The sequence below is a fragment of the Polyergus mexicanus genome, unplaced genomic scaffold (genome assembly GCF_030449975.1).
Source record: "Polyergus mexicanus isolate NDT 795.1 unplaced genomic scaffold, iyPolMexi1.0 SCAF_9, whole genome shotgun sequence".
Classification (NCBI taxonomy): domain Eukaryota; kingdom Metazoa; phylum Arthropoda; class Insecta; order Hymenoptera; family Formicidae; genus Polyergus; species Polyergus mexicanus.
In genome coordinates this window covers 7521671-7540059 of record NW_027223329.1, presented here as the reverse complement: position 1 = coordinate 7540059, position 18389 = coordinate 7521671, and the positions used below count along the sequence as shown (strand labels likewise).

The 18389-nt window shown below is 42.6% G+C and overlaps 1 protein-coding gene across 6 annotated transcripts in view; it reads left to right on the top strand.

The window, feature by feature from the left end:
• Eif4g (eukaryotic translation initiation factor 4 gamma) overlaps positions 1 to 18389 on the top strand; it is a 39340-nt gene that overhangs the window by 8998 nt on the left and 11953 nt on the right. For 2 of the 6 annotated variants that reach the window (XM_070302076.1, XM_070302077.1), the window contains exons 2-7: positions 11722 to 12074; positions 12182 to 12445; positions 12586 to 12715; positions 12794 to 12985; positions 13213 to 13433; positions 13998 to 14973. In XM_070302076.1, the coding sequence (XP_070158177.1) occupies positions 11722 to 12074; positions 12182 to 12445; positions 12586 to 12715; positions 12794 to 12985; positions 13213 to 13433; positions 13998 to 14973 (2136 nt within the window). Of the gene's footprint in view, positions 1 to 4747; positions 7049 to 11721; positions 12075 to 12181; positions 12446 to 12585; positions 12716 to 12793; positions 12986 to 13212; positions 13434 to 13997; positions 14974 to 18389 lie in introns of those variants that run through there. The other 4 variants (XM_070302074.1, XM_070302073.1, XM_070302075.1 and 1 more) reach the window with 4 other exon arrangements.

The following is an 18389-nucleotide window of genomic DNA, read 5'->3' as shown; positions in this document are numbered from 1 at the left end:
CGAGGATAGCGAGAGGGTAGACGACGTCGAACGTTCGCAAGGAGGCGAGGGTGGTAGGTCGTTGCCCGGGAGGGAGGGAGGGGGGAAATAAAAGGGGAGAGAGAGAGAGAGAGAAAGCCGCTAAATATCGACCCTTCTTTCCTTCGCGTAGACTCTGCGTCTTCCATATCCAGACATTTGTCTCGTTCATTCTCTCTCTCTCTCTCTCTCTCTGTCCCCCTCCCTCCCCCCCACTTTTCACAGGCTAACCTACCGAACATCCACATGGAGACAAAGAGAAGGAGAGAGAGAGAGAGAGAGAGAGAGAGAGAGAGAGAGAGAGAGACATCGAGAGTTCGCACATTACTGCTCGACACCCCACGAGGTTTCCATGCTACCTTTCCAAGGTCAACGGCTCGAAGACTCAAAGACCCCTTGGAAAAACAATTCTTTTCTCTCGTCTTTGTCAAATCGCGTGCCTTTCTTTCCCGGCATCATTGCGAGATAAAGTCGACAGATCGCGATCAAAAATTTTACAATTTACACGATTTAAATGAAAATCTCGCCTTAGGTAAAATCCCATTTGCACAGTCGCCGAATCTCGATATATTCTGGGTATGACTCAGTTAGGCTATATGTTTTCGCGTGAGGACTTTGAACTTCCTCTCGTCTGGCTGAAAGCTTCGGGTCGAGACAGTCGAAGGTTGCGCGAGGTTACAGATCTGCCGTCTCGTCCCTTCTCCTCCTCCTCCTCCTTCCCTCCCTCCCTCCCCACCTATGATCTTCATCCGCTCCTCGAATTTCGCGTGAAGGACGGTCTTACAAAATTGAACGAGAATATTCAGTCTCGTGGAAAGTTTTCGAGAAGCAAACGATAAATATCTCTTTCAGATGTTTCTAACAATGAGTATTAAAGGAATAGGCGTATGTCTTGGGAAAAGAAAAGAAAAAAAAAAAACAAATGAATAAAAACTAATCCGTTTAAAGCGTAAAATCATCATCTTCGTCCTCGCAAATCCAATTACGATTGAATATCGTAAAAATTTCTTTAAAATATTCGCAGGATATCGAAGGATTTTTTTTTTTTTTTTTACACGAAAATTCGAACAATTTTATCGTAAAAAAAAGCTAACGCACATACATAATCGCGCTATCTTTTGACTGATGCCGCGAGCGATTGGAGACGCAACGAGATTGTAAGAATTCGAACAAATGACAAATTCGAGACGATGATCGGCGATGACTTTTCTTTTTCTTTTTCTTCCCCCCCCCCTCCCCTCCCCCCTGTTCTCTTATCCGCGTGAGATGTAGGTCACGCGGATCATGCGATATATATCCCCCATCTCTCGCACCTATCCTAGAGGCGGTGAATCTAGGCTGTGGGCAGCGCCGGGTGCATATAGAGGTATCGATCGGTTCACGATGGTGCCTGCAGCTTGGCCTGGTGCACTGGCGAAACTGGGTTATCACCTAACCTACGCGGCGAATTCGCGAATCCGCTCCCCTTCGTCTCTCAGGACCTCTTTCTCTCTCTCTCTCTTTGTCTCTCATCTGACACCTTCTTGTGCATCTTCGCGGAATTGCTCGACTCGATCGTATCTACTTGCGCTTTCTCGTTATCGCCGCGAGGATCGTCCTTAATAATTTTCCGCTTCTCTTAATCGCGTTACCGAGATAGGCAGCAATGGCCCCTTTTGATAATCTAGCGGTAAAAAAATTAAATAATATGATATATATACTTTTCTTTCTAAAACATTGACTTTTTAATATCTAATCAAGGGAGATAAATATCGTCTCCTTTCGTTATCTCTCTATTAAGGAATTTTCGATTTAAAGACATACGAGATAGAAGAAATTCGATGTTAATGATTTACGGATTGACAAAAGTGATATTCTAATAAGAAATATATATGATAAATATATATAAACGCGATAAAAGTTTTTCAATTCTTATCGATTAAATTTATCGATGTTGTATCGAAAACCAATAATAAATCGAAATCAAATATAAATCGATCGAACCGTTTCGATCAAAGTAATTAATATCAGCTTTCTTCTAACAGTTGAGAAACATCTATGTGAACGTAGATACCGTAGTCCCTCAAGACAAAAGAAATTCTTTAAATTTACGAGAAAACCGTTAGTTTCTTTTTTTAGGGGGAGGAAGGTAAAGACGGAACAAAGATAAGATTTTGTAGAAAACAACCTTCACATAAATAATGTGAAAATGAGAAGATTGCTTCTGTAAAGTATAAATGACCTTTGACCTGAAAGGCAATTGTATAAAGGGAAAGGACCTATTTATCTTCAATACGACAAGGTTCGACATCTATAGTTTAGAGTTTAGATTGTCAAGAACAATATATGGATTTTCTTTTATTTAACTAATTTTTCCTATTCTTTTTCTTCCCCATTTTCATCGCATTAGAACTAGTTATTCATCATTATTCAAGATACATATTCTCGGTAACGATAAATTCTTCGAAGAGCAGTTTCTCGAATCGTTCTTTCGTTTCTATCGATAAGAGTTTTCCGAAACTTATATGATATATATATATATATAATGTTCTGAAAATTTAAGGACTTTGATAAATAAATTATTACTTGAAAAATTATAATAAATTTTGCAATTTTCTCGCGATTTTTTTGTGTCCTTTTATATTGTTCTCACGTTTGTGTATGATATATATATTTTTATTTATTATTTATTAATCCGTGCCTTGCGGCTTTGGATGTCTTCCAGTTTTTTACATTTATTATTCTGTCTTTGTTTGTTTGTGTCTTGTGTTGTGTCGTGTGTTTCTTTTGTGTTTTCACAATAAATCAATGGTCAAAAATTCTTGAAATTTAACATATTTAAAATCCTCAAATGAAAACTCAAATTATAATTAAATTAAAATTAAAATCACAATTAAAATTAAAATCTAAATTAAATTAAATTAAAGCTTGAAACTTAAAACTTGAAACTTGATATTAATTAATTCATTAACCTTAAAATTAAAGCTAAAACTAAAACTACAATTAAAATCAAAATCGAAATTAAAATTAGAATCAAAATTAAAATTAAAATCGAAATCAATATATATATTTTAATTGAGAGGAAACTGCAAAATTTATTATAATTTTTTAAGTTGTATATATTTAAATATATAAATATGTATTATAAATCGTACTGTAGCACATTTTTACAAATTCTTTGTGCTTTTACACCGCGCTATTATATTTCTATATAATTACCTAAACAAAAGGTGTTTTTGGCTTATAATCCTTGAAAATATCTTTTTACCTGGAAAAAATATTTTTAATTCTCTTTTTATCCTTTCTCTCTCGACTTTCATTTTTCATTTTACTCGTGTCACTCGTATATCTGTTACATTCATATGTTGAAAGAATTTGCAAAGGTAACTATCAATTATCTATATATCTACATCGATAATCATTTCCGTTTCGTTTTTAAGAGATGCCGACACATGAACATTAGCGGCATTCCCCCCCCCCCCCCCCCTCTAAGTCCACGTAAATTGCTTTCGTGTACCATAAAGCAATAAATCTAGATTTGTCTATTTCTTTTATGACAATTGTACAAGATACAAATAGTTGGGAGAAAAACTTTCTACTTTCGGTTGAAGCACGTTCCACATTTTCTTTATTAAAGAATTGAATTTATAAACCTTGATACTATGTGTAATATATATTAAATAAAGTCCTGCAAATTTAAAGACTTCGATAAATAAATTATTATACTAGAAAAATTAGTTTTTTTTTTTTTTTTAAATAATAATAAAAGAATATTAAATATCCAAACGTTATTACAATATAAAAGAAGAAAAAAATAATTTTTTCAAATACAATAAAATTCTACTACAACACGATGTTTATCCCGATCAATTCAATTGAATTGCGAGGTGCGTGTCGTTTATATACGAGATGAATGAAAAACAAATTAATTGTACAAATTATTATTATAATTTTGCAAAGTTAGAAAAGAACATTTACGTAGATATTCCGTACATACGAAGGTTTATCGTGATTTTTGTAAGATATTTATAATTTGTGGAAAATTAATTAACAAGTTTCGCAGTGTGTTATATTATTATAATTAATATTTAATATACATGCACATTTATTATTATTATTATTATTATTATTATAAATAGACAAGCTGTATATGGTGTCTCGAAAAAAGATTTCTGTTTTCTATTTTATGATTTCTGTAGAATTTAATTTTCAATGTATTTGTTCGACAAATATATTATATATACGTTATAAAAAAAACAGATACACTATGTATATCGTGATACGTGACAAAATGAAAGAAACAAGAGATTCATACTTTATTATCGTATCAAGTATATAGAACGAGGAAAAATAATAGACAATATTTTCTAAAAGTATACATTTGATAGTCTTATCAGTGACAAATTAAGAGGAAGAAAGGAAAGATTTCTGGCAGATTAATTTTATTCAATCAACTAGATCCTTTATTAAAATTGACATATTTTACATATTTCGACACGCAGGAACGAAATCCATCGAAGAAGAGATAAGTCTTGTATTTCATAATAAGGGAAAATATTTCGGATAGTAGACGAACGATAAATAACGTATAGGGAAAAAAAAAAAAAAAATCACGAGGGAGGTAAGGAACACACTGCCATCGTATACTTGGCCGTAGCAAAGAGTGGGGGTTTCCAGAAACGTTATACGTCCCTGGACATTATTGGTCGCAGATGGCGCTAGGGCCAGGCGGTTCGCGATTCCGTAGGTCCGTGCGGATAGGACCCGACATTCAGTCCAACGTAGCGTCCCTTGTACAGGGGGTACGCTCTCGTCGGCGTCGAGATCGAGATCGTGTCGTTCGATCGAGTATAGTCGCGCGGACCGAAGTTGGAATACGAAGCTTTAGTCGCGAGGAAGTTAGCCGTGGCCATCCTCTTGACATCCGCTGGGTGTCTGAACGAGACGCCGTTCGACATCGCGATACCGTCGTGACGGTTGTGCGTCGTAGGTGCACCGACAACACCGCGCTCTTTGGGCTCCCCGTCTCCTCCGTCGTCGTCGTCGCGCGTAGCGTACGCGTGTATCCAGTCGTATACGAGTAGCGCGTAGATGTATATGCGCGCGTGCATCGACGTGCGTGCGACGAGTGGCGATTAAACAGCCACCCTGTGCTTCGATTCTTTCATCCATCGGTAAATCATATCTTCCTTTTCTTCCTCCTCCTCCCCTCCCCTCTTCCCCGTCCCGTCCACCCCTCCCCCTCTTTTTCTTTCCCTCCGAGTCGAGTGTACGCGCATCCCGACGAGAGAGAGAGAGAGAGAGAGAGACTTGGGCCAAGAGTTGACGGTGCTTCGGCAATTTTCGGCGCGCGACCGAGCGCGCCCGATCGTCGCGCCGAGACCAACAGTAGCTTCTCGCGGCGAGGCGAGGCAGAAACGCGAGAACGTTCCGGGAGGATCGAGAAAAAAAAAGGAAAAAAAAAACCAAAAAATTGTTACGTTACTGTCTCTCGCGCGTAAACGACGTATATAACGTAATATCGCCATTGTTGTGGGGAGGGGGGGGGGTGGTGCTCGGGATCCATCGGCGTGAAGTAAGCCCCTTGAACCACGGCGGGCGAGTTTTCCGTTCGCGAGTGTGGCGGGAGTGGGCGACAAACCAAGTGGGAGAGACGACGCCGGTCGAGCCTTAAATATCGATTTTGGACGAGCCGCGATATAGAGAGAGAGAGAGAAGTCCGCCACGGCCCGGTTCCGCCACCTATGCCAAGTATACAAGCAGCAGGAGGACGTGCACGCGCGACGACAAAACATCGACGGGGATTTTGACAGTCGTTCGCCGAGTCCTAACCACGTCGTTCTCGTCGCATCGTCCCTCGCGTCTCTTCCTCCCTCGTTCCCCTGGTGCTCTCCGATGGTACGATCGATGCGAGTGATTTGCGGCGCTCCTTCTCTCGTCGACGTGATAAAAATCACGATCGCGCCACGACCACGTGTGTGCGTTTGATATATATATATATATATATATTTTTTTTTTTTTTCGTGTGTCGACGACAGATTGTATATTCGACGGATTCTGAATTCTGAAATCGATCCGAACGGCTGCGCTTTTAATGCCGTACGGGAGGAAGCGCGCGACGATAGTCATCGTTCATCGAGGAAGGCGGAAATTCAGGTCTGTCGATCGAATGGACGAATAGACGACGATGTCACGCCATGGCGCGCCATTCCCGATTGTTAAGTTGACGTATCGCGATCTGTGTTGGTCAAGTACGATCGAGAGAACCTCTCGCGCTTCTCCAACGTTCGTTAAACTGTGATTTAGCTTAGAGACCGCCGCGCTTCGCGCAAGAGGGGGAGGGGTAGGGGGGGGGAGAAAGAGAGAGGAATTCTCGAAAAGCGTGAAAGAAAAAGGAAAAGAAAGGAACATCGGAATCGACGATTCGTGTTCGCAGGAGAATCCGCCAAAATATTCGGATCGCGACGATGGTCGCGAATAAGTTTCGCTGCATGTATCATTACGTAAACGCCTTTCGTCGAATTTCGTCGACAGCGTACGGTCATCTTTAACCAGCGATCAATCATCATCGTGGAGCGATTCCCGGCCGAGAGGGAGTCGCGCGCGACGAGAACCTCGCTACGCGCGAGCGAGAGGACGCCGAGGAGCAGCGACCGGCTGCTCGACCAAGGAAGAATGGTTTCGAGATATGGCGTCTCGAAGGAGGGCACAGTGGGTGTCGCCGTCGGTACCTTAGCGCCTATGCATTGTCTGCTGCCGCATTGTGGCGGCCCCCATCATCCCCATCATCTCACGGCCACGCATCCCGGTCAGAATCCGCAGCCAGGTCATAATCACCATGTGCATCCCGGCCATCAGCCTCAGCCGCCCCCGTCGCCGAGTCCCCACCTCAATCAACTGACGCATCCTTCCCAGCTCACCGTCAACATCAGCCATCACCTTAACCATCATCATCACCAACACCAGCATCATCAGCAACAGCAGCAACAACCCCAGCAACAACAGCAGCAGCAAACGCAAATGCCGCCCCAATATCGGGTCACTGCGAATAGTAAGTAAAAGAGAGAGAGAGAGGGAGAGAGAGAAAGAGAGTACATTCTCAGGTTGGTCCGCACGGAAATTCGTTCAATTGATCGATTAGAAATTGATTTTAAACTATCATGACCTTACGCCGATCGATCATATACATCTCTCGCACATTCGTTAATAATGTAATTATTTAGCAAGTAGCAATAGCAGGCCGATAGTGAGACGTCGTCGTTGGATGTGTGCCAAACAGCTGACCGAATGTCACTAAGAGAATTCGTCCATCTTCAAGTTTATCTAATCATTATTTACGGTATCGAAATAACCGGATGCGGATTATCTTTTGAAATAATCTATTCCAAGTAAAACGAGATATTTAACGTAGAAAATTATATCTTAGCGCGTCTCTAAATATTTGCTCGCAATTTTTAAATCGTATTTTCTATCAGATCGTAAAGACCCGTTAAAATTTCTCTAATATATACGTAGGGATTCCGCGAGAAGAATTACGCTTTGACTACGGCAAATAAGTTTTCATAACGCGACTCGTACAAACGAGATATCCGAAATTCAAGATTCGAGAGAGAAAGACGTGTCTGGTTTGACGATTTTAATCCGTATTTTCAACTTGTCCCCTTCTTCTTGGGAATATATTCGATTCCTAAAATATACGTCAATCCGTCGATTTTTTGCGCACGCAACGCCGAACGAAATCGAGACGCGCGAACGCGCGAATCCGTTGACTTGCTCTCGTCACGGACATGAAGACGGGGCACACCCGGTGACCGATGGGGGGAGAGCAGGGTTTATTGCCGCCGTCTGCTTTCTTGCCGCTCGTTTATTTATTATTCTCGACGGCTCCTCGTCGTCCTTTTGACTCGGCATATGACCTGCGTTAACGTAATTTCGAGAGACCCAGGGCCCTCTCTTCTTCTATTGTCGATCGTCGAAGCTTTTGTCCCGCGACAACATCGACATTCGAACATTGCGAGTACTTGCGCGCACTCTCGCGATCATGAAACAGTAACGATGCGAGAGGAGCGCGTTATTTTCGAGCGCACTCGGGATAGTTAATCTGACCCGGTAACCCATCTGTCAGGGAGTCGAATTCGTTTGTGTCTATTTGCGGACGCACGAGTTTGAGCCCGCGTCGTGTCGCGTCTCTCTTCTCTCCTTTCTCTCCTTTCCAGTCCTCTCTTTTCCTCCGCGAGGATAAGTGCAATTACATTCCGTCGTGTTAATACGACGTACACGATGCATTAATATCCATTTTAATCCGACAATTTTGTAGAATTTTTCGTAATTTTATTTCACGATTTCTTTTCTCTTCGGGAGAGACGCGATATTTATTATTTATTAAGAATTATTCTTTAAAGTTTTTTGTTTAATCTTGCTACGTTCTTTGACGAACGATTAAAATTAAAAAAAAAAGGAATTAAAGGCCAGTGTAATTTTTTTTATTTTTTTTTTTTTTTTAACAAACAGTCGGGCGTTTTTCCTAATTTTGCAGGTATCGATATATCGGGACGGCTCGCTATTTAGGTTAGTTCTTTAGCGCCCCTGGACGGCGCTTTAGACAATTCACGATATAGGTCAATCGATAAAACGCTTTCCACCTTGTGCCGCCACCAAGGTACGTTCGATCCTTTCCCTTCGCGCGATACTTCCCGTTCCATCTCGGTCTCTTCTCTTTTAACAACGGGACGGCAAATTGCTAAACGGACTTAAGCGATGAGCTTCGTAAATCGAAACGTAATTCAGACCTCGAAACGTTATTTCCAAAGCCGTACGGCCTTCGTTACGTTCGTCACGAAACTATACGCTCTCTCGACTCGCATGCTTGGAAACGAGAAAAAAAAAATATCAATACACGTTAAGGGAAGGAACTACGTCAAAAGAATTAATAAATTTCACACGTGAATCTCGAAAAATATATTAGATTTATTAATTATTGGCATAGCCGTCCAGTTCCCTCCTTGATATCATCACACATATTTCTGAGATTATACCGAAATTTCTCTCTCTTTTCTGAAACCTCGAACGATTTTGAATCTAGATTAATGAAGTGGTGAAGTCTCTCTCTTAAGAGAGAGAGAGAGAGACCTTGAAAAATTAATTATCGATATTGGTATTTTCTTTTCTTTGTTAATACGATGATAGAGTGCATCTATCCTTGTCGAAACAACGCGAGCTTCTGCTTTACTGATGAAAATCACTCTCGTTATCGCTACGAAAAATGTCGTCGTTTATTATCGCGCTTATCATTATTACATTCGCGAGTGCCGGTAACGGGGGAGGGGAAGGAGGAATAAGAAAGAGAGTATCGAAGGAAATTAGTCTGATCGATCCCAACTAATCATCGGCCGTCGTTTCTACGGCTCTCCTTCGAGAGCGCGATAATATCGATGCACCGCGCCACGTGGCTCGCTTAACCGGCGGGCCTAACCTAACCTAACCCCCGACGCTTCGACTCTCGCTCGCGTTGCAGTGCCGTAGCCGCGCTTGCGATCGGCGCGTTTCGTGCCGCGCTCCGTTTACGCTCAATGTCCCCCCGGATCCCAAACCAAAGGCGACCCGGAAAGCCGCGTGTGCACCGTGCGCGACAGACGGCGCATCAGCTTCAACGCCGAGAGGATGCGGCAGTGGGTGGGTGGGGTGCGAGAGCCGCGTACGTCATTCGCCGGAGATGACGTCGGCCCAGGCGCGGCTCGCCGCATTCCGCCTCGCGTTCCCCTAAGGCCCTATGTCAATCGATGTCGATCCCGCCGTATCGTCTTCGTCTCGGTTGACGCTCTCTCTACTCATGGTGAACATCTTGTCTGAGAGAAAAGAGAAAGAAAGAACGAGACGCAAAGTCTCTTTTTATATCGGTCGAAAAGATTGATTTTTTTTTTCTCGAGTGACATTTGACATTCAGCGCGAAAAATTGTTTTTTAATAAAAATATTTTTGAAAATCGAGGTAAATAAAAAGAAGTATCGATCTCTCAGACTCTCGCATGTCAGATCGAAAAATGTGGAATATCGACTGGCGCGCGCCTTCAGTGGTGTCGCTCCTGGTATGCGAATCGATGCCGTCGCAGGACGACAGATAGCAGCACTGTTCCCCGGTCCCTGCCCACATGTGCAAAGATGGCCGTCCGCGAGGTCGGCCCGTCGTTGCGTTCGCTCACGTTCGAATCTCGCTGTCACGCCAACGTTGCGCTCGCGTAAACGAGATCGTCGTGCGAGAATCTGTCCTGGCCCGTGTGCGGCTTGCGAGGAAGGCCCGAGGAACGAATCCACGCAATTTTCCCGCAAAAAAAAAAAAACAAAAAAAACGGTGAGTAGGCGCGCGGACGCGACCAGCGATCCCATATTTTTCTCCGACTCGAGCGGGACACGCGTTTAACCATCGTAGTCCGTACATCCTCATTCATTGTTCCCTCGATCGACTGATTGGTACAACGCGAAGAGACGGCGAGGGGATATCCCGTGTGTCTCGAGTAACGGAATTTGCGTTGCAAATCCGGAAGTAACGCGGATATCGGGGAAGCGATAACGATATACTCGGGGCGCGCGGTATATCTGGACGTGTGGAAAACGTCGACGTCAACGTATCGTGGGCGGTAGCGAGTAATTGCTATGTAATTGGTACGGCGAAGAAATCGGGACGAGATGGCGAGGAGCCGCGAGAGAACGTTATCGAGATCCCGATGAGATATATGTTTCGGGAATACGAGCGCCTGTAGATAACTTATCTATATGCTGTGTAAGAGCTCGTGCGATTAATGTCGTCGCTGTGTTTCTCATTAATTCGCACAAGTATACTTTTTCATTAAGCACTTCGCCTTTGTTTCTTATCTCTCTCTCTCTATCTCTCGAGCAAGAGAGTTTGAAATCACAAACTATTTTAATCTTTGTTATCTTTTTATATATTTTATATATTTTTATCTTCTTTTTTTATAAACAACTCTTAATAATTACTATAAAACTAAAGGAGTCTTATATACTTCAAGAGACGGAATAAATCAAGCTCTCTTTCTCTCTTCATCCAATGAATTTGAAAAATATTTATATATATATGTCGTGTACACGTAGACGTATGCTAGGAGTCCAATGTTAATTCTTATCAGAATAATCTAAGGTGATAACATGTCTAGCGCAATATACTTGCTGCATCAAGATTAATCAATCTAAATACGATATGATTCATTTTAGTTTCCTGTATATGCATCTTGTGTAAATGGTCACAGCTATTTTTGAATCATATTTTTGTCTAATAAAAGATAAATGTTTAAATGGGGAAAATTAATGTGATAAAATAATCGAATATCTTACATTACATTACCTCCTTGCGTTCTTTGCTCAACACATTTATTTACCGTATTCATCGCACAATATTTTGTATATATTAACGGTGGTATTAATCCCTTTATACATATGATTAGATATTTATATAGAAATATATAAAAGTTAACGTAAAAGCTATGTTATATAAAAACAGTTACAGTCGACTATGAAAATCTGCAGAATGCACAATTTTATATCGTATCACACATGTGACATTGACCTTGCGTGTTGCTATCTTACGCTCTTATTTATTATGCTGTAAAAGAATGTAAAACAATTCTGCATGACATTTTGAGATAGCGAGAAATCGCGGATTGGGCGCGATTGTTATAGAACGTACATTGATCAAGCTGTAAATCTCGTTTCAGGATCGGAGTTTCATGGAAATTACAGCGCCCAACCAGGGGGCCAGGTGGGTGGAAGTGCAGCGAGTAATGTAGGAGTACCCACGGGTAGAGGGCCGCCGCCGTTGGGCGGTATACAGACGATAGGACAATCTGCAGCGGGTATACCGTCAGGAGGTCCCGCCGGAGGGCAAGCACCTTCGCAAGCACCGACACCGGGAGTGCAATCGCAACCGCCGCAAGGTCCGGCGCCTACCACGACACCGCCTGTCCATACACCGTCACCTCAAGAAATGGGAAAGCAGGCCCACTTACAGACGCAACCGGCGTCTTTGCAACAAGTTTACGTGCCGGCGCAGAATAGGGCGGCGTCTCAGGTATGTACATGATCGTTTATACGTAAATAATCTTATGGAAGAAGGAGACTTATAAAAATAATGAAAATTGCGCAAAACCGGTTTTTACCACTTATCGCGTATTGTAGGGCTATTATCAAACGGGTCCAAGGCCGCAACAACCGCGTGGTATTAATCATAGAGGTGGCCAGAGCGCTAGCGGAACACCAGTAGTCGGGATGACTGGGGTAGGTGGAGGCGGAGGGCAACCGCCTGCGTTATATCCGCATCATGGTTTACCGGTGCAGGCTGGTGCGATGTATATAAGTCAGAGTCAAGTCCACGGGCTTCATACGGGACCTCATCAACAATCAGTGTATCCCATGAATAATCAAATACATCAGATTCATCAGGTACTAAAACGTGTACTCTATATTTTCATATATATATATTTATTATTATTATCATACATTTCTTTTATATATATATATATTAAATACTTGTGAATTGAATACGAGAAATGTAATGTAAAGCTTTTCTTTTACATTTTCAGTTCTCTGGTCCACCACAAAGGCATCAGCCACATCAAAATCCGTCGTTTTATCATCCGTCGTTTTCACCTCAAATCATAACGCAACCAGCCCCTATGTTTGGACATTATGCGGCCGCCCCTCAGCATGGCTGTGAGTTATATTACGATTCACGCTACGCGTCAAATCGAAACAATTTCCATTATGTTAAATGGTCATGTTTTTTGGCAGATTATTACGCAACGTCAAATACAATGAATTTGGGTAGGCCGAGTACAAGTGCAGTCAGTGGTGGAGCGCAACATGTTGCGAATCCGCTGGCCAGTGCTCAAGGTGCTCCAGTCGTACCACAGGGTACACTTCAGCAACCTACTCAACCAGCCCAACCTCTGCCTACAATGGGTATACCTCTCACGCAAGCTGGTATGTTGCTCTCAAATAAATAATTTAATACAGATGAGAACTTGTTATTACTCGTATATCTGATTTTGAATCATAATTATAGAATATTTTAAAGAGAGTAGATATATTATGTTTTTATTGTTACATTATTATATGTTTTTATATCATACATATTAAATCTGACGGACCTAATTTTTTTTTTTTTTTTTTTTTTTCCCTCCTTTCGGGGCAATGTTTTCATAATCCAGGTTGGAATTCTAACTTTAATTCTTTAGACGTGTACGCGGGACATAATGGTGGTGCGACAAATGCTAACAGTGCCACTAGGTCTCGGAAACCTAGAGGACAGAACGCCATTTTGGACATAGTAAATCCAATAACGGGCAAAAATATAAGCGACGAAATTTATAAGGATAACGAAACTACGCAGAGTGGTGAATCCAGTAATCGTCAGACGCCACAACCACAGGTGAGTTGCGTCGAAATATATATTGACAATTGGCTAAGAGAGTTTAGCATACAATGGAGCCTATGTTCTGTAAATAGCTAATCGTATAACGCAACGTACTTTATTCTCATACATTTGAAACTCGACTCTCATAGTCAATTGTTTGTATTTGTATCTGTGTACCCACACGAGCCATGTCCTCTAGCGAATTGTTTGAAATTTTTATACTTGAATAAATAAAAACGATTAGATTTTTAAAAAATACATTATATATATATATATGCAAAAGAAATTTTTACATTGGTGTCGTTTTTTAACCTCGATATTCATGATTCAATATCGATGAAACGCGTATTTTTGTTTCTTTCTTTCATCTCTCATTTACATATCTAGCGAGGATTCTATGGCTGTAGGGTAACAGATGTATAAAATCTTGAATATTTATTTCGTTTATCCAAGTGCTTTAGTTTTGATTTCTCTCGCCCTATGATTTGAGTTTGGAAGCCAGTTTTTAGTTGTCAAGCATAATGTTTGAATGAATAGTATGTGCCATCGTCTATCACGCAGATTTGGTGATTGTTACAGAATAATGGTGCGGAGATGATAGCCGATTTCGCGGCTCGTGTCGCGAAAGCCGCGACCGAGGAGTCGGACTCGGTATCGACGAGCGCGCCCGAAACGGCGCCTAACACAACTCAAACAACGGCGCAAACGTCGTTATCGAACGTTCATAATACCAATTCCGCTAATGACGCGAATAGTCAATGTAATACTGGTCCGCCTATGCCCACGCAAAGCATAGCCGGCGCTGGCGCTGGCAAAACTGTATCTACGATAGGTAGTCAATTGTTAGGTACTTGTAGTAATGTGGGGCAAATAGAACCTAACATGGCCAAAACGACAGAGTCGAAAGCGTTGCAACTCCCCGTGAAGGAGTTCCAGCCTAGGAGCGAAGTAATAAAGAGCGTGACGATCGAGGAATCGCCATCGCCCGTCGTTCCCCCGGTGGTAGCCGTTGCGAATAAAGATCCTGTTTCCGTGCAGCTTACCGCGCCGATTGCTAACACCGAAACAGCGACGGTGACGGCTGAAATCACCGAACCCGAGGCCGTCGAGTCCGCGGCTGCTGGAGTTTGCATTGGACCAGAGCCTACTACTAAGCCCGTCAACGTTTCCTCGTCCAATGTAATACAGACGTCGATCCCTCCGTATTGGGGCAACGTTAACCCTATCCAGGAACTCCCGAAACCGTCCGCCACTGCCTCGAGTGCCAATCTCGTTCCTACCAGGGAGCCGTTCCCTAACTTATCCAAGGCTACGTCGAATTCGCCGCCAAGGAGGAAACTTAACGCCACCGAGCTGCCTTCAAATACCAAAGAGCAAAAGGAGAGAAAGACCCGGGAGAAGAGTCTCGGCTCCCGTGGTACCACTCCTACGCCCGTTCATAATCAGGCGGTGGACCATCATCATCATCATCAAAAGCCGAACGGCGATGCAGCCGGTGACAAAACCGAAGCGGAGGCGCATCCCAGAAATGATATTCAACAGAAACCCGCGGACGGTGAGTACAAATATCTTATTAAGTATCTAATGAAAGAGAGACGGACGGATGTTTCCAAGTCACTCGAGATTGATTCTCATTTTGTGTCACTTTAGCTGGACTGAATATCGGTTTTTTTTTTTTTTTTTTTTTTTTTTTTTTTTTTTTTTTTTAATAATAATAGTTTTGTATCAATCTCTGGATGCACGAGCGAAACTAATCATTTTGACATCTATTAATATATCGATCAAATACATCGTCGACTTGATGAAAATTACAAAGAGAAAGGGAATGACGAATGAAACAAAGCGCGAATTCTTAATCACATATGCTCGGGTTACGCCCATGCGAGTACAGCCTTGAACGAGTTTACTCAAGGCTATATCCTCCTCTCTCTTTCCTCTCTTTCTCCTTTATTCGCAACTGGAAATTCATTCGAGCCGCGATGTCATCGATCACGAGTAAACATATGGTAGCGCGTAAATATTATTTATTAATAGAAAAACAAATATATTCTCTCTCCGAGACCTCTCGAGGTCGTTTGAACTTTGCGCTGTGCGCGTTAGCGACGTCACGCGCGATAAACGTAATTTCAGCTCTCTAGATAATTTTCTTGCATTTTTTTTCTATTTTCTCGCGTCAACGATCCAATCGTACAATCCCCCATCGTCCTTCATTATTCGATCCATTTATCTATACGGCTGAACGCTTCGAAAAGAATCATCGATAAATCTCTGCCCTTATTAAGCCGATTATTAGACTTGCAGTAATTTTCATCTGTCGTAAAAAAAAAAAATAATGCGTCATAAAATTCCGACGACATTCCAAGACGCGCACGCACGCACGCACACACGTGCCTCTCCAAGCTCGCGCGAAATAAAATGTTCCCGCACGTTGCCGTTTAGGAACTTTTGCGTTCGGCGTCGAAAAATCTCGGCGCTTCCCCTGGAGAGGGCACACACCCCAACCTAACGTAACCCAGCCTAACTCTAACCTCCAAAAGCCACGAGGAGATCATCGTGGTGTCGCGCACGGTGCGTCTTTCGTATCCAGTGGTGTTACTACACGGTGTCGCGCATTTTCATCATCATCATCATCATCATCATCTTCCCTCGCGTCGGTGAACTTTCGCGACTCGGGCAACAACGACTTCCAACACAACACGCCGGCGTGTATTCGCATTTTTCGAATTTCGCTCGACCGTTATACTCGACAAGGGGCGCGAAGTGATGCGAACGCCATTGGGGGAAGGAAGTGTTTTAAATACTACGTCTCGATTAATTCAATTGAATCGCATCCGATCGTCGATTTCTACTTCTCATCGAATACCTCGCGCGCGAATAAACTCGAGGGGAAGGGATCATTTATTAATTCTCGCTTAACGAATTTTCGAAGAAAGGAAAACCGTCGCGACACCGTGTCGTTGTTTGATACTCGCGATCTTGAAGCGCTCGGTATCGTGTGATTTTCGTGCCAAAGTATGTTTAAAGTAGGCGTTTAAATATTACTTTTGACCTAAACATCCTCCCGTGCTCGAATTCTACGCATCGATAAATTGTATTCTCTCTCGAGTGTGTCGTCGCAAAATGAAGAGGAAGGGTAAGATACAACTTTTCTATTTTGTATGTTTCTAAATTTTTTGAAGTTTCTTGCGTTTAAAAAAAAAAAAAAAAAATGTATTACCCCTCGCGAGAAGAAAAGGATATTCGATTCGATCGCTCGCGTTGTTTATAATTGCATATTTCCAATGCGATTCAATTATTCGCCAATACACACGTGTTTCGATGAGAGATCTCGAAGTGAGATCTCGATACACGTGTCCTCAAACTACACGGCCATCTCGCCTTTCTGTTCTTTACTAACGACTTTCCCGCCAAAAACTGCATCGTTATTATCCCTCGCCTCTTCATAAAAACCCGATTGCATTCGCGCGACAATTTTTCTTTTAAATTAAATATATCTGATTTCGTCTCTCAATGTAAGAAATTAAATTTTTTTTTTTTTTTTTTTTTATCTCGCTCGCTCGCTTTTCGTGAAAATCTCGAGAAAATTGTCGTAACGGATGGCATCCCGCGCGTCGTCGTCGCGCCTAAAGTTTGCGAACCCTCTCCTCCAACGATCGTTATGCACAGCAAGAAGGCCCGGTCTCTATCTTTTGTGCTCTACGATAGAAACGTGTAGGAACTTGGCGAGGCGAGGCAAGGCGAGGCGAATCGAGCCGAGCGGAGCCGAGCGGAGCCGAGTCTCGGGAGACCAAGAAGCCGGAGACGGTGACGCGATTGCGCGAAAATGGCCGACTCTTGGCGAGGTTGAACGAGACAGGATTGAAACGGGGGTGGGGGGGGGGAGGAAGTGACGGTATCATCGAGTCCTCTCCTTCGTCGCCGAGGGACCGGACGGCCTTCAGTAGCCAGCACGTGCTGTGCTAGCCGGCCGCATTTTACACTCCGCTCTCTTCTCCCGATTCTTTTTCCCTCCATTTTTTATAATTAAATTAAATTAAATTTTTTTTTCCCCTTTTCAAACTTTAGTTTTACATCTCTCGATTATCGTGATCGACAATTTTAAGGATCGCCTTCTCGCGACACGTCGCGCTTCCCTTTTTTCCATTTTCCCTCAATTCACGTTACATATTGTACACATCACTTTGTTGTCGCCCACGTAACGAATACGCTTATTGTATATCATTTATCGCATCGTGTACCGTGTTACAGTCTGTATAATAAACGCCTACGAAGCAATCGGTATTTGTACATAATTTTTTTTTTAATTTAAACGCAACGAGCGCCCTATACACGCGTCGTTCTTTCCGTTTTACTCTGCCCGTCTGTCGGGCTCCTACGAGACGGGCTTCCCTCCTTTGTCAACGAGATCTCGTTCGCGTAATCTCCGAGGAATGGATCTCGGTCCAGTGAATAGTAACACGTTTGGGAAACAGTGAGGTGCGAAAAAAAATCAGCGCTGGAAAAGACGATCCGGCGACCGAGATGTACGTATTAACAGCTCTATATCACTTTCTCGCAACGTGATTGAAAGATGTCGGTATCTCTCGCTCCCTGGCAACGTGGTCCCCGACATCTTGTAGTCGGCGAGACGAGGCGGGTGCGCGCGCGCGCCCGCGCCCGTTTTTACTCTTATCTTTATCTGTTTCATTAGATTTGTAAATTACACGCGCGATTCTGACTGTCTCGGGCCAGATAATATCGCGCGTTCGAATTTCACGAAGGCGGAACTCAAGTATGGCCACCGTAATCCCGTTACTTTACACCAGTACTTCCGGTACTTTATTCCGGTTATCGGACTCGTATTCTCGTTATTTAAAAAAATATATATATATGAAATATCGCTTATTCATCATCTCACGATGCCCCTCTCGACTTTATCGAGCTTTATCAGAATTTTATTGAGACGAATTTTTTGATCCACCACGTGGATTT